The 17,289-nt window shown below is 45.8% G+C and overlaps 1 protein-coding gene across 1 annotated transcript; it reads right to left on the reverse strand.

Annotated features, from left to right (window-relative positions):
* Positions 1-499: 499 nt before the first annotated feature.
* LOC119466125 (transmembrane protein 121B) lies at positions 500-17,270 on the reverse strand. Its single transcript, XM_037726614.2, has 5 exons — positions 16,869-17,270; positions 13,034-13,309; positions 10,848-11,001; positions 7,862-8,131; positions 500-5,734 (listed from the first exon to the last, which is right to left on the reverse strand). Exons 1-5 carry the CDS (start codon positions 16,869-16,871, stop codon positions 5,364-5,366), a joined length of 1,074 nt encoding a protein of 357 aa, XP_037582542.1. The 5' UTR covers positions 16,872-17,270; the 3' UTR covers positions 500-5,363.
* Between the last annotated feature and the right edge of the window lie 19 nt (positions 17,271-17,289).

Consider the following 17,289-nt stretch of genomic DNA (forward strand, 5'->3'; position numbering starts at 1 on the left):
GCGGTGTGCTCGAGACGCGTTCTGATTGGGTATTTAAAAGAGTGACGCTTGTCCCCCTGGCGAATCAAACGCGAACTAACTTGTCCGAGATAAAAAAATTGTTGTCTCAAAGCGTTGCTCAAATGTAAGACAGGGAAAATAGCGCTCACCGTTAATTCTCGATCATAAAATGCTCACGGCACTGATTTAGTCTGCTTTCCGCGGACTGTCAATACGCAAATTCCGATTTGGTAAGAGATTGTAGCGTTCGCGGCGCGAAACTGCTCGAACAAAGCAGTTCAACTGAACTGATGGTGATTTTTTGTTTGTTTTTTTTTTAGAGCGGCAAACTTTGAGCCATTAAATAAAACACACTGGCGAAGTGTGGTTACTCACAATTGTATACTTATAGAAACGAAAATACTCAGTTTAAAAACGCGTCAGTGATTTCTTTCTTTTTTTTTTTTTTTTTCTTTAGAGCGGCAAACTTTGAGCCACTAAATAAAACACACAGGCGAAGTGTCGTTAATCGCAACCTTTATTAAACGTGAAACAATGCCGTAAAATGAGCAATAAACGCGGCAATACGTACACACACGCTCTTTTTGTTCTTATGTCTTTGGCATCTCGGTTTGGCATTTCTTTCACTGCTCACTGTACAACTTTCTTGACGGACTTGGTAAACGCTCGGATAATTAAGACTGGGCACCGATGCAAAAGGGGGGGAAAAATAACATAATTTGTTTACCGCGACGGACTCGGAGAACAAATACTTAAATATATTAAAGGCGTTACAATACTGCAGCTATACTTCGTCTCACAATCTATGCAGTGCAGTACCAAATTGGCAGTGCGGATGGTATCAGTCCGCGCCTGTTCCACTCCACTGTCATACACAAAAGGAACGTATTACACGCAGTATCTATGATGTTAGAAAATAGACAAACATTTATATAACGTTTGATATTGTATGTATCTGCAATATAACCAACGCCGAAAAAACGGAACTACGCGGCATTAGCAGGCCTTGTAGCTTTGACTGTACTACAAGTTGACTTTGAGGCGAAGTGTAGATACAGCAAAAGTTCTAGCCGATCGGTAAGGTCAACGGCTAAGCTATATATGATCCGGATTGCTTCACCCTGCTGCTTGAATGTTTTGCTCAATTAATGATCTTACATAAGTATATATGCTTGAAATTAGCCTGCATGGGTAGAAATAAGGAAGTGTAGAACCCCTGAGCACTCATTAAAGGTTAGTGAGATGCTTGAATGAGCAATGAACACAATGAAGCAATATGTACACTACAAAAAAACATGACTCTCATGCAAAAGACTGAATTAGAGTCACACAAGCTTCTCATGCACTGTCTACAGTGAGCCGCATGGGGCAAAATAACAGAACTTATATTAGCAATTTCACAAAACTGCAGTGCTTTTTTTTAACTCTACATCAATAAGCAAATGTTCTGTCAGGTACAACTCTTCTAACATATACATCCAATGCATCTGTAAGTGACGGGAACTGCAGGGACATCAGCGACTCCAGAGGAAAACAAATGCTTTCTGCTTCAGTCTGCATATGTGCGCAGTAATGCAGTAAGGGTCTTCTACGGTTCCAAAGTTGAAGACAGTGCTTCTCTATGAACATCATGGTGCAGGCTGAAAACACAAAGCTAATACTAAAATGCACTCAAAAGCAAGTAGCCATTTGCCAAAGTTTACGTATCTTGCTATAAAGTGGCTGCCTTAGACAAGTGGAACCAAAAGTAAGCATACCACAACCAAACATCAAGCGATTGCAGTAATTTGACACTGTGTAAATAGAAGCCGCAATGTGTTGTGAAGCAAGTACAGCATTAACCCTTTAACTGTCGATGATGATTTAACTCATCATGAATTTTTGGGAAAAACTTTTAGAAAAAAATAGCGCAAAATATGCAGGTCATGAAAAAGTTTCGCACTTCTCTCTCCCCCTTTTTTTTTTTTTTAACTTCTCACCACAGTGTTAAGGGGCTCTCACCAATGAGCACAGCCCATTATCTAAATTCTGCAGCGTCGTACTTAGTTTGCTTAGATTTTAAAAGCATGCCGGTACCTAGTTCTGTGCTGCAAGTACCAACAAATTACTATTCTTGCAAACTGTCACAGAACATGAATCGCAGCCTTCAGAGATGGCATAAACAAACTTTAAAAAACACCAAATTTCATGTCAATTTTGCTCTTTGTACACCCCTCAAACAGACGCAAAAAAGCTTGGCCAAATAAAACAAATCACGTGTCACCACTTAACGACTCCCGAATTGAGTATAAAATAAAACACCATCAGACTGCCGTTAAGAGAATTCGTAAAACATTCTACAACCTCAAGGCTACATATAAATACATTTTGTTTCAAAGGGCCTTCTAAGCACATAAAAATCAATAAACACCAAGATAAATGTTGCCACATAAACTATCAGTTTGCATGGGTACATAAACATATACAAACATTCAGCAAGATTTCGATTACTTCAACAGTATCTGTTCACTATCTGCGAGTGTGCAACATGTAGTGACCGAGACGATGGATGGAGCGGATACTGTATTTACCACATCCTGTAATCTTAGCGATGCTGACAACACTCGTCAATGCTAATCTAGACTGAGTATCTTACTGCGAGCAGCAGTGACAGTCTCGGTCTTTCGATTTTGTTGCGTTAACTGCTGATAATCACTAACAGGTGTGAAAGTGGAATGCATCTGCGGTTAATTAAGACCAGGCAGAGAATGCTTAACGTCACAACACGGGACATTCCTACTCAGTACCCCTGCACCTCCCCAAAACGTATGTGCGCTATCACACTGTCTCGAAACATTGGCAAAATCTTGAACACGTACACTTCACGCCCATGCAAGGGACAACACATCAAGCAAGTAGATCCAGGCCAGCCGCCATGCCGAAAAAAGTCAACTTGTGCACAGAAATGTAATCTCCAGTACACTATACTACACACATACAGTTCTGGGACTTGTAGCCACTCCGTAGTAGACACTTCTGAATCGGCTATTAGCTCTCACACAAAGGCAATAACAGTATTTGGGCATTGAGTTCTCAGGTGTACAGTCGACCACAAAATTTTATGGGGCACTGGACCACTGCGTAGGTCACAGAGGCTAGAACACACACAATGAAACACTAAATTTGAGGCTATGTGCTCGGGCTTTGCGGGAATTCAGCCTTTTTGCAAATTGTGTCCTGTAAATTTTAGTGGCCGACTGTACAAGTCCCACGACAACACATTTCTGAAAAGGTGTCTAAAACACTATTTCTAAACACATGCCGAGACAAACGAGACAAACGTGAAGAAACAACTGTCTTCAAACAACAGTCATCAGTGATGCTTCAACATGTCGCAGAGGAAGCATGATGCTGTCCTCCGGAATTCAGGATCAACAGCTTGCTATTGAAAGGTTGAATACTACGGTTTTGCGACAGGACGTAGCTCTATGACAACTCCCAGGGCTTGTACTTGTCACAAATGTTAACAGGATTGATCAGTGGCCTATGTCATCACATCAACTTTATCTTCTTAAGTTGGGCTTCCGCGATATTCTCAATAGAACATGGACTACGTGACAGGAACCAGGCAAAAACAGAGCTCTACGCTGACATGAACGCATGCAACTGCTACAGCTCCAGGCAGGGGTGGTTACAGAGTCTAATAGTAACTTGTCTGAAAGCACAGAGCTGTTAGCAGCGACTTCCTTGGAATGTCATAGTGGGGTTCTACGCATAAAAAAAAAAAAAAGTGGAACGCTCTGAAACTTTATATCACGCAAAGCTGGTGCAAGTTGAGCATATCGTTCAAAGCTCTCGTATTTTTGGCAAAATCATTGGACGATCGCACCAGATAGGTGCGTGCCGTCCTTTGAAGGCTCCAATCAACCAGTTTCTACATGTAAATGTCCTTAAATGGCCACTCTAATAATCTCTTATCCCTTCTCTGATCTTTGAGCACTGCATCTCCCATAGGCATAAGCTCTCTAAGTGGCATTGATTTTCGATGGCAATGACCACCCAAAGCCTGCGCATCAAAAACAAAGAAAAGAGACATTGCCCAAGAGTGCACACAATACTGATAAGAAAGTGACCTAGATTACAAGCGTGACGTTTGTTCAAGACGCAGCAGAATAGCTTGTGCTGACATGAATTAGCTGCACGTAACTTTGGGCAAACATGATCCCAAAGTGTGCATCGTTCAAAGAAAAGCTTTGAGAGTAGTTCTTAGCAGCACAAGCTGTTGTTTCGCAATGTGCCTGTAACATGCAATAGCAGTAGCCCAGCAGTAGATGCAGGGGCATTGAAGCTTCAACGAACCACGCCACCCTACCACATCTTGGGCCAATGGTCCCCAACATCCCGGGATGTTCATCGCCATTACTATGGCCTTTCCCTGTCACAAGCAACCTTCAGCTTCAGTGCATATGGGTAGGAGATTCACACGTGGCACAATCGTACACAAAACATAACGAACGAGCCAACAAGCATCAAAAAATAAAAGTGTCACACAGCTATGAGAGGGTACTGTAGCGTCTGGAAAGAAGCTGCAAGAAGCCACATCTTGGCAAATGCACAAGCTACACTTCCACAGGTTGCCAACGGACGACAGTGCGATATCAGCTGCCTTCAGGTTTGATCGATGAGAAGTTCATCCTTGATCGATGAGAAGTTCTCAAAGCTGCCTCCAGGTTTCTCCGCATGGTATGTCACCAGACGTACTTTTCCTAGGACACGAGCGAGTGCAAAGCTGCGGTCCCTGGCAAGTGAAGAGAATGCAGCATCCAAACTGCACCTAGAGACAAAGCATACGCTCAATACGCAGTAAGCACTGCCATATCAAGGTGCCAAGTATTTCAGTGTGTTCTGAATCAAGAACAATGATAATGCAGTTTCGAAACAAGCCCTGCTTTCTCAAGTTTCACCATTGTAGCAGTCTCAATGCTCCGGTGATGTGAGCGACGTCTCTTGTCTGGCTTGTGCGATCCCTGGACCTTACGACTGCAGGGCTGATGCCCAGCCGGGCCAGCTTTCTGTTCTTTTTTTTTTGTCTTTTTTTCTTTTTTACTACAAGTGATCCTTGTCTCTGAAAACCAGCAAATGCATCCGAGGCTACACCTGTCACTTGCAAATCAGATTAAGTAAACAGATAAAAACACACTTCCAGCCAGCATGCTCACAGCAGATAAGGTGGTGTCACGGTGTCCACAACAAAGGCACGAAGCGTGACACCTTCACAGATAAAAGTCCACTCTGTTCGGCACGCTGGAAACACACAGCAGCAGTGACGTCAACCAAGTAAGGGAAAGTTATGACGGCCTCGATAAGGGCCTCCGCAAAGGCTGCTAGAGCACGTTCCCAACCGATCGGCTGGGCATCCCGTCGTCATCACCGTGGCGATCGTCCTTTTCACAGATGACCTTGAGCTCTATGGGGTCGGCAGCGATGCACGTGTGACTTCGGCGCCGGTTGGCGAGCAGGAAGAAGTAGAGGCGCAGCTCGGGCACGAGCGTGCGCAGCGCGGAGTAGATGCCGAGCAGGTTTTTGATGAGAAAGAGAGAGACGTCGTGGCCGAAGAAGCTCCAGAGGTAGATGCGGATGGCCAGGTAGGGAACATTGACAAGGCCCATGTGCAGGACTTTGTACAGCAACTTCAGTCCAAGGGGTCGCGGCAGCTGCCCAAATTCGCACTGGCTCAACTTGAACAAGGCCAGGGCTGCACAAACGGAAATTGAGAGTTTGTACGAAGTGAGCAACAATGAGTGAGCGAAAAAATTCGGCAGAGACACTTCAGACTGCTTACGTGGGGGAATGCAAAAGCACTATACCGTTTGTAGACCTGGCAACGTCATTAACACACGCACTAGGCACACCTTTAGTAAGCCAGAACTGTGGAGCCGCTGTGGCGTCGAGGAAGCGTGCTCGTCTCGCTCCCTGGAAGCTTGGGTTCGATTCCCACCCAGACCGAAATGTACAAAATTTTCTTTTAAAAGCCACTAGTTTACTTTGTTTACAGGAACCTCACTGAGAAATGTGATGTCAATCGGAGCATTCTTTGACGTGTTTTTACTCTTTGCGGTGTCAGCCATTTTTGGTACCATCTTTCAGTCACACCGACGGATTTTCGTGTAATGGGGCATATAATGCTTTCGCATAAAAAATAACCACAGGCTGGAGCCAACAGTCTGACAAGGGGATTTGTCTTCGTCAGGGCAACAGCAGTATTCTCGGACGATCACTTTTGGGGATATCACTTTCAGTGCGCACTGACTGGCCGGTTGAGCAAAACTGGTTGAGCTTGTGGGAATTATGAAGGTTCGTATTTTAACGTGTTCTTCCACGCGCCATGGAAGCGAGAAGAGCAGGCGCCTTTCTACCCTCTTCCCGTGCGGGGAGCCAGACCGCTTTCCGCGTGGTGGTGCGATCCTCCTGGAAACCGGTTGCAAGCGTAGCGGTGACGTGTACGCAGAGCCCCACACCCATTGGACCGAGCGAAGGACAAGGTGGGGTCGAGATCGGCGTGACCAGCAAACGCCAGTACGGGGAGAAGACTGCGGGCCACGACGAAGGAAGGAGCTCAGCTGAACATCTCCTTCCCATCCTTTGTCGTGCCCTGCTACTGTTCACCCCACTATCGACCCCGGCAAACGTCGCGGTCGAACCTAGCCTGCTTCCACGTGAATCCTCTGGAGCAATAAATGTTGTTGCGCTTGTTATTCTATCGTGTGTTGTGTTTCTGCTTGTCCTGGTACCGCCGAAGCCCGGCCGTACAAGGCAAGCAAAAGGGACTTGGCCGTCAAGCCTTAGCCTTACGCACAAAGGCGGCTTGAGATTACCCGAGACTACAAGCTGATGGGCTGGTTGGGCAAACTTGCTCGAATCATACAATTTGCCATGCACTAGGTCACGCGAAAGGGATGGCAGCATCGCCGATAGTGATCGTCAAAGAATATGTCTCCAGAGCGAGCCAATGTATTATGATGTCATGATGCATGTTGTTGATTTTCAACGATAAAAAATTAACTAGGCCGGAGCAGACACCGTCGAAACCCATGTCATTACAGCAAGCTCAAGGCAGCATCACCACCTATCTTTCCATTCTTGAATTTTTTCTGACTTATCAAGCCTCTCCAGGCAGTAAGAGTGGTTATATTCCGGTGCCGTAGAAGGGTAACTAACTGACACAACTCGAAAAATTTTTCTCGTTAGGGTGCCTTTAAAGGGCCCCTCACCAGGCGCCATTTCAAATTTTGGTTATACACTGGAAGTTGCAAAGCACCGTCCAAAAAACGTTTCCCAAAAGAATTTTTCAAATCAGTTTATTACTGGAGGAGATAGAAGAAATTAACTGTCCTGTTACCATGCTGCCGGGAGACGACTAGCCTATCCAAGCGGCGTTCCTTCCCGGGCTTCTACCCTACCAGAGCCGAGGGACTAAGCACAGCGTTGAGCCCTGCCTCCTTTTTTTTCTCTCCCATTTTAGATGCGCGAAACATTTACACAGCGGTGGTGTTCCGCATTCTGCATTGGATGATTAACCGAAGCAAGCGACGTAGCTAGCACTGCAATGAGGCATTTGTGACCTTGACTCTCTGGCTGGCAGTGGATCTTTCTTGATAGGTAGGGCGTTTGGTTTGAAATTTCAGCTGTCCCCACGGCATGTGGCGCCATATTACCTGGCAGATGCGAATCACCAGCGCGTGATTTAAATGCCATGCTTGTTAGTTTAAAATGGTCAAACCCAGTGAGTGCTGCATGCAAGAATACTGTATCATAATAGAACTGATTTCAGTGTTTCTCTTTAGTGTACCTTTAAGAGTATGAGTGGATCAAGTATACTCACTGGGCAGCACGAAATTGACGCAGGTGAGCGCGAGCACGGCGTTCTCGAGCGGGTACGTCAGCGTCAGGTGGGTCTCGCTGGGGAACAGCAGCCCGAGGAAAGTGACGCTGTCCAGCACCTCGAAGGTGGTGCCCGTGCAGAGCGAGTGCAGGTACGTGCGCTGCTCCGAGCTGGTGGCTGCTTCGTTGTGACTCTCGACGAGCAGCAGGAAGACCACTGCCGCCACTGCCACCACAGCCTTGAGAAACTGGGACCCGTACACGTTGTCGTCTGCATGCGGCACACCATCGACAGGGTTCGCTATCAGTTCAGTGCAAATGCTTTCAAATGCAACGACATTCAGTCACACCGTCGGGCAACACTTGTCTGCTTTCCATGGTCATAGCTGCACAATGCGAAAAAGACGTGGGCTTGAGATGAAGAAAGGACAGGACGAGCGCCGACTTCAAAGTGAAGTTTATTATATGCAAGTGTGTAAAAGCAAAACAAGAGTAACAAAATGCATGCATGCGCACATGCACAGACAAAGTTTGTTTTTTTTCCCCGCGCTGTGCTGCCATAACATGACGTCATGCAAACTCGCCCAAGCCTGCCGTGCTTCGCCTGCTTGTGCCGTTGCTGCCTTCAGAAACTGCGATCTATCATGTTGCGCAAAATGCACAGGAAAGCAGCATTGTGTTTTATAACAAGGCCAGAAAAATGTAACAATTCTATCCCAACGATACTCCCGTTTGAGCAACAACATGAGTATGCGAGCTAGTTGGCACATGATTTGGAAGCAAAGAGTGCAAAAACACAGGACGAAACAAGAAGACACAAGACAATGCACTGGTCTGAGCAGTGGTCCATCCATGTTATCGCCATGATCGGCCCGCCGTGAACGGTGGACGGTAAGGGAAAAAAAATTAAATAACGCAAAATTGATCCGTATGTTACACCTAACCAGCATATTTTTCTTCTTGGAGGAGGATAGGCTGTGAGGGCCTCTCCTAACTTTCTCCTCCAATTACCCTCGTCTTGCGACAACCAATTTTATCCTATGCCTGCATATTTCCTAATCTCATCATACCACCTAACCTATTGCTGCTCTTGATTGCATTTCCCGTCAATTGGCACGCATTCCATTACTTGAACAGACCATATCGATACTCAATTGATATTCTATTGACATATAGTATTGATACTCTATTGATACTAAATACATGACCTGCTTAAACTGCAGTTCTTCCTCTCGACCTCAACTAGAATAGCAACTGCACCTGTTTGTTCTCTAATCCTAACCATTATTGTTTCTCAAATGTTACACCTATCATATTGTCACATAGACGGATGACAAAAAGTGGTCCTTGAGTTTTACTGGTCGCTCAAGCCTAGCAATGGACCATGAAAACCATGCAGGCATAGAGTTGTTCCTCTATTACTATGTCTTTTATGTGCCACTTTATGCCGTCAGGTTGCATTAGTAAGTTCCATCACTAGCATCACTAGTTCCAACACTAGCATCACGGCTGGCGCCAACCGACCCTGTCATTGCGAGGGATCGCCAGTCCGTACATGTAACAGTTTCACAATTTTTTTAGTGTCCTACCACGTCATTATTTACAACAAGAAAGGTGCAAAGGTGCAGTAGTTGCTTGGCTAATATGGCTACCACTACACATAATCGTACTGTTAACAGTCAGGGCCTAAAACAAAACTAAAACCACAACAAAAATGGAACCACCTTTATGACTATGAAACCAGAATAGAGAAAAATGTGCAAGCGAGCTGTCAGGCATTGTAAAAGGTAATGGTTTTAGAATAGGGGCCCCTAAACTTCGGGGTGCCAAAGAGCTTTGTAGGTGTTAGCGCTGGGGCACGGCCGCTGTATAAAAAAAAAGGTGCGGCCTGCCGCATGCATTGAAAACGGTGTGATCCGCTGCGGCGCCACACGGCGGGGGCTGTTGTCTGGCATTGGCATAGCAAATGCGTCAGGAACGCGCTTGGAACGCCGTCACGCGTGCAAGCCGACATGTTCCATCCCCGTCAGCTAGCGCCATTCGGCCCAGCCAAGCGGCCGACAATGCAACTACGGCCGTCACGTTCGCTCCCATATCAGCGTGGCCTGAAGCGGCAGGCCACACCTTTTTTTTTTATCCAGCGGCCGTGGTTGGGGCATGCAGGAGTTAAAGCTTTAGAATGGGGCTTTGCATTTGCAGATAGCGTCTTGCACTTGCAGCGCCACTATGGCGTCAAAGAAAAGCTGCTATAAATATTAAAATAAACTATACCATTTTATGATAAGTAGAGTAATTTAGATTTTCATGTTTTCTCATTTAATTACAATTTAGAAGTTATTCTATTAGCAGCAAGCAACTTAATGCACATAGTTTTCAGTAACCAACTTTACTTGCCTTCACCAGCCAAGTTAATCCGTGTTAGGCCTACAATCCATGAAATCGACAATCGGATTTGGTAGCAGCGGCATCTAATGAATCAATCTTCATTACACACGTTAGTTGAGAGAAACCGATAACCGCAATCACTTCTCCTAGCTTCCAAATATCACACGTTACCACGAATCGAGCCTAGTTTGATGCTAGTTTAGAACTGTCGCTTCAATGGGTGCCGCCATGTTTGTTGACGGAAAACTTTTTGGGCAGCTTTTGGGGCTCCCGCTAAATCGGTGAAATAGCGTGCCCGACGCAAAACCCGAACATATTTTGCGCCTTGCACATGTGCAGTGGCTTCAACACTATTTCTTTGGGGCCTCGAAACGTTTGGGGCCCCTATTCTAAAACTTTCTATTATGGTTTATCAACTGTTATTCAGCAGGACAAAAAATATTACAGAACAAAAGTCCGAACATTTTTCCTGTCCCAACTGGGTAAAGTCGAGACGCGGGACATTTACTAGAAAGTCAGGACTGTGGCGCTAAATTCGAGACGGTCGGCAAACCTAGTCATTGCCCCTCTAATGTTGTCCCAACAGTCTCCCAGACACCTACCCTGCAGCTTCTGTGCCACATCCATGCGAAAGAGCAGGACTACCTTGGCCACCAGCAGCAGCGCATACAGCAGCCAGGACAAGTAGCACAGCGGGAAGCGACCCAGGATTGGGTGCGGGGGTTCGGGCTCGGGTGTGGCATCGTCCGGATGGTCCTGCACACAACACGGCTCATCTTAGAGACAGAGCTTCACAATTATGTGTAACCCTTCCTTTCGATGCCGTAAGGCAAACTAACGCAAAAAAAAAAAAAAAAAAAAACTTCGCCATATGCACAATTGTGTACACCAAGACAGTGGATCAAAAGCGCTGATGACATAAGTGCTGATGAAAATAATGGTACTTGAAACGCATCACACAACTTGAAGCACTTATGATTTGACATGCGCTGCAAGTTTGAATAATGTGTGCAAAGTGCTGTAATAAAATTAGTTGGAAGGCAGGCGGCTGCACGTTTGCTTAATGTGTCAGCATGCTGTCACGCGGTGGGTTCATTTCTTTCCTTGGTTTTCCCTATGTTAAAACATCACGCATATTTTTCAAGTGGCTGGACTGTTTTTTTTTTCCAAGTATGCCAGACATGAAATAGCTGATGTTCTCATGTCTGACATTCCTGTAGAGAGTTCTTTGCATCGAGTCCACACTCAGTAAACATGACAAAACGCACCTGAAGAATTGAGAATACTAAAGTCACTCTATAGCTCTTTGCTTTTCATGATTCTAAAGATGCAAGAAATGTACATGAAACTAAATTCTGAATGGACAGAAATTATTGATGCCCGAAGGGGTTAAAACAAGAAAATATGTTGGGCCACGTTGAAAGATTAGGGCTTCTGTAATAACGAATTCGTCATTCGTATCAAAAATGGAGCTTTTGTAAGAGAGAAAATGACTAAAATTGGAGTGGCGCCACCTATTTCAGACTACGGTACCTCTCGTCTGCGACGTCGGCACTGGCTGATTCACAGAGAGTGGAAGAGAGGGAGAGGTCACATGGGGATTACATCATCTGGTCAGTTCTGGCGCGGGCAATTTACATTGAGAAGCAATAGCTGGACCTCCTGTGGCAATTTCCTACACAACAAAGTCATATAATAAGCACACAGAATACGAAGCTAGACTTCAAGACGAATAGTCTATAGATCGAACTCGGCTTAATCTTTTACATTGGTGTCCTTTTAAAGGGCCCTTGACAAGGTATGGCATGGAGGAAGGAAGGCTTCGGAGAGGGACCAACTCATCTACGTTGGAAATAGGGTGATGGAAGTCACGCATGTTTTTTGGAACGAGCATTGGGACTGGTAAGCCAAACAGCAACATTGTCATAGCAACCATGCCCTGGTCCTCCAGTCAAGCGAGTGAACACGCGCTGCATTTGCGATCACTATGCAGCATCAGGGTTGGTGCGTCTGCACTAGCACAATGCCTGAAGGCACGAACACAGACTCGCAACAATGGCAAGTGCAATGCTGGCAGCACAAGCTCAGTTGCAGTTGCATGACACGCGAGTGCGATGGAGGTGAGGTGCAACTGGTGGGTCTTTGGTAAAGGGCAGGAGGAGGTGGCACACAGAGATGACAGAGCCTTCACAGCAGGTATCAAAAAAAAAGAAGACATCAGGGCCCCTCCCATTTCGTTTCCTTCCTCCATGAGGTTTGGGCATTGCAAAGAGACAAAAGCAGTACATAGATCACACGCAGATGATTGCGTCTGCTAAGTATCACCCTGATGTACAGCCACCGCCAGACTTGACCCGAACAATGAAGACACATTTATAACGGCTTACTAACTCTTCCGTTGCTCAGCCTATTCAAATCGATCAGTGGTGAACGATTATTTTGACCACTGCTTCCGGCACGCCTAAATTATTTCTCAAATACATAATGCTATCCAGTAAGTCGCCCAGGCTTTCAGAATCGGTTTCAGTTTTGTTTCTACAGCAAAACTGTGATTTTTGATGCAACTTTGCCTTGGGCCACTTCTGAAAATAAATGCACGCAAATGGTGATTATGGTGAAATATTGTGGGAAATCTAATTCAATAAAAGGGGTCACGATAGAATGTCTACCACCATCTATGTTGTGAGGTGGACTTATCATAAGCCAAAGAGTGACCGTCGCCCACAATGAGCTAAGGCTGCCAAGATCGCTTCAGGGGTGAAGAAGGTCAAAGGACCGCAATACTCACAGGAGACAGTGCTGACCGCCGGAAGTGGCGTCGAGCTAGGAAGACAGCCGACATGATGCCTATGAGGACGAGGAAGTCGGCCAGGAACCAGAAGTACCAGGCGACCGATCCCTGGTTGTGCTGGATCAGATAGAAGTCGAGCGTCGAACCCTGGAACACGACCGCCACCAGCAGCACCAGCACGTCCAAAACGGCCACCAGGTGCGACACGGAGCAGCACCGGGCCAGTGCAGCTCGGAGCAGCTTCCTCACACCCCCAGAGTCTGCGTTCACGGGCTGCGTCGCAGTAGAAGGATGGACACAGGTCAATCCTAACAGATTGGAAAACTGGACTGCAGTCCACTACAAATGAAGAATTCAGTGGTGAATGCACTGCAGATGGAGCATGTACGCAATCGTCAGCCAACTACACATTCCGATTATCTTCTCCTTGCCATCTACAGTGTGCCTTGCCGAGTTGCTGTAGCAGAGTAAACCTCACACTAAGAAGGTTGTAGGCTCGTGAAGCACAGGCAATAGCTATTGCGTCTGCAAAGAGACTAAAGGCAACAAAATTTCACTTTGGCTAAATTGCTTAAAAATGAGTAGTATACAGCTTCAGAGAAAATTTACAATTTCCAGTAGTTCAGGGAGTTCTTCAAGTTCACAGAATGTGAACTCCACCATGCATTCTACAGAAACTGCCAGATAAGAGAATGTTACTAGTTGATGTCTAGCATACTTCGAAAGCATATAGACAGCCACTTGAGAAAGAAATGCTGGAAATGCCGGGAGTAAAACATTCTGAAAAACAATGAATCACGTGAACCTGCTACATGACGACTTACCAACACCAAGAGCAGGCACCCTGACACCAACCTTCCAACTTCTTCCACTAAAACGCTTACACATATTGTTATAAGTTGCAGCACAGGTCTAATCAGGAGTGTTTCACTATGTGGACGACACATTTTAAATATTTTCATTGGTGCATTTGATGCACTATCTTGGCCTGCCAGTTGTGCGGACAACAGCTTAAGAGGATATACTACAAAAGCAATCCTGGCCAATCTTGGCCTGCTAGTTGTGCGGACAACAGCTTAAGAGGATATACTACAAAAGCAATCCTGGACAATCTGCATGGCTTGCAATTGGTCAATTTTTTTTATCGACAGCGTTTAAGTAGCACCTAAGCAGACAACATGCACACATGGCAGTTAATGGATATGATGCAGATCCCAAAATGTTGCTTTTGAGACTCGTTACATTTCAGTTGACCTTTAACTCATCATTCAGCAGTGAACATTCACGTGCAGGCAGTGGGCATCTTGCTCTGTGTGCTGTAGCAGGGACAGCAAGAAGGCTTTTTGGAAACAAGGCTACACTAATCCTTCTCCTAAACCCTTTTCAAAGCTCTTAGTATTTCTCTGTGCATATGTGTGCATTGCAAACTGTCATTTGTCTTCCCTTTGCCTCCAGATCTGGCTATTTCTGCATGTTTCTTGCTGATGAACCTTGTAGAAAGAGCCTCTTATGCAGCCCACAGGTGGCTACAGACCACAGCTGCTCTAGACATGCTATAAACCATTTTGTTGGAGTGTAGCCCGTTTCATCCAGTTATACTTCAAGCTGGCTGATTGGTAGAGGTTTGTAGTTGTGATCAATGTGCCCCACTCATTTTTTTTTTCTCCGTGTCGTCGTCTTTTGGTGCATTGGTCCATAATTATAAACACAATTTGATCGTGTCCATTCAAGTCTAAATTCATTATTGGGAGGATTGACGCAACCCAGCAAGTACTTAGATGTGTCGTTTTCATTTTTATTCTGCGCGCAACACCTTCTGCCAGTCAATCACAGTCCATCAAATTGAAGCCGATCACAAACTGCTGAAGCCTGGACACCTGGCAAGGCAAAAGCTGTGAAGCCAGCCTCACCAGTGCACCTGAACATGTTATCTCAAACCAGGCACTATCAGCAGACATCGCCCATGCAGCCCAAAGCATGCCACTTCAGCACTCTAGACAAGCAGCCTATGAACACATATGCAATGCAGTCTAGTTCTTTTCTGGACCATCCGTTTTGCAAAAAAAAAAGGAGGAACAGCCTCCTTCACGGTGGCTTTTGCCACTCTGTGATCTTTATGTGTTGCGGACATACGGTCACATCCCCTAAAAAATTTTAGCAACTGAAATGGTTACAAACGGTGAGCTTAGAGGTCTGGCGTTGTCAGTAAGGCAGAATGAACATGCTAAATACAGCGCTTGTATGTTGTCCATTTGCTTGACTTCATTTTTTATTGCACTAGACTGTTCTCCAAATGGTACGACGTCTTGCAATGTGAAGGTGATTAAAACAGCAGAGCTACCTGCGTGTGTTTCAAATATTACAATGGTTAAAGCTAATATGCATGCTAAACTGAAGACCAGTTTGCTCCATCAGGCAAAATAAGTGAATACACACAGGATGTCTGTCATGTGGCAGAAGCGGTTTCATTGTGTTCAATTAGTTTTCTTCGTACTGTGAAATGTCCTGATTATGTTTACCAAAAAATTTACTCAGTATTCCATACTTCTTGTGCATTTATTCTTTCATACACAATATTTCCTGAAAAATTACGATGAGGCAGACGAAATGTTCCACACAATGAAACTCAAAAGCATGTTCACAAGGGGGTGATGCGCATTTCCAGCAGGTCTATATGCAAAAGTGGTGTTAGTATTTTTGGCAGAAAAAAAAATTTATAAGCAGAATGGGCAGACACATGCAGTAAAGCACGAAAAAGAGCACCAAGAATATCCGATAAAAAGTGCTTATCTGGCAGGTAAACGGTGCAAAACAGAAGAAATCATTTATCTCTAAAAATGCTTACATCCTTCTGTTCCTTTGAAATGCTGCAGCTTTTAGGTTGATAGGCTTGTTGCAAACTGTTACTACCACCAAGTTAACATCGCAGTGCGTCAATTAATGCATAAGAAAGTATGTCCACATGAAATTTATTTGCACATCTGCAACGCGATGTTCCAAGGCAGACGTTACTATGCTACAGATTAAAATAAGAAAGAAATAAACGAAATAAAAATAATAAAGGCCCCTTCACCGCGGTTTCGTTTCATACTCAGGCTCCATACTCGCCGCTGTAGGACAAGTGGCGGTTTTAGGCGTCAAGGCAAGTGGCGATTACGCAAAAGCGATTGCTCAATCTTTTTTCGGACAGGTCTGGTTCCGGCGCAAACGCTACACTTCCGCAAAACGCACGTGCTAGCCAGCGAACAACACAAGTGACCACCGGAATACACGGCCACGAGCGTCGATGTAGCGCTCGCCTAAGGAGAACGCACAAAATACCTCTACAAATGTTTGTGCACCTGCGTCAGTTGTCTGAAAGAACGGAATACTTGCACCGAGACGCAAGGTTTTGCGCCTCGAGTATACAATTAACGAATCATCCAGCTGAATGCTAAACAAGTGCGAATCCATGCCACCACGAGTTTAGAGCGGTGCCCGCGATGACAACTGAAACACCAGCCTTGCGCGCTCCGCGCCTTTCCAAGCTGTCAGCTGATAAAAGCTAGCCGCGCACAGGTGCTAACAAAGTCGCTGACGCAAAGGTGACGCCCACGGTGCTGGGGCCTGAATCATCGCAGCGGGGCACCGAACATGGGCTCGGACCGATGAGCCCGTGACAACCATATTTACAAAAAAAAAAAGAGAGAGAAAAAAAAAAGAACAAAACAGCGCTAGCCCTCGTGTTCGATGCGCTGTTGCGCGCGTTGTGATCGAAGCGAACGAAACTCGCACTGGGATGCGCGCCAGCGCGGGCATCAAACACAAACGCTCGGGACGCGTCGTAGCTCACCATAGCGAATGTCGTTTTTGCCGACGCGGCGGCCTCGGCGACGGTCAAAAGCACGGCTGCTGGTCGCTGCAACGGTGAAGGGACCTCTGCAGCCTCCGCAGTAGTGAACAGGAGCTCAGGGAGCACTCCACAATATCCATCAAGCTTTTCTTCACTCGAGTTCGCGTCGGTTGGTGCGCGATTCAGCGGCACTCGCGCTCAACTGTCGCGCACAAAGCGATGACGACGGCAGCATGAATCATCCGTCGTGCCTTTAGCGAAAGAAGCAAGCCCGAAAGTTCAACGAGCGACAGAAGACTGTGCTGCGCGCTGCCAGTGAAACAAAAATACAAAGCAATTTCCCTGCTTCTCTTTGGCGTCTCTGTATTTTCACGGCGTCTCCGCTGCGTCCACGGTGACCGTGCGAATAACATTCACACTG

Source organism: Dermacentor silvarum, chromosome 10 (genome assembly GCF_013339745.2).
Source record: "Dermacentor silvarum isolate Dsil-2018 chromosome 10, BIME_Dsil_1.4, whole genome shotgun sequence".
Lineage (NCBI taxonomy): Eukaryota > Metazoa > Arthropoda > Arachnida > Ixodida > Ixodidae > Dermacentor > Dermacentor silvarum.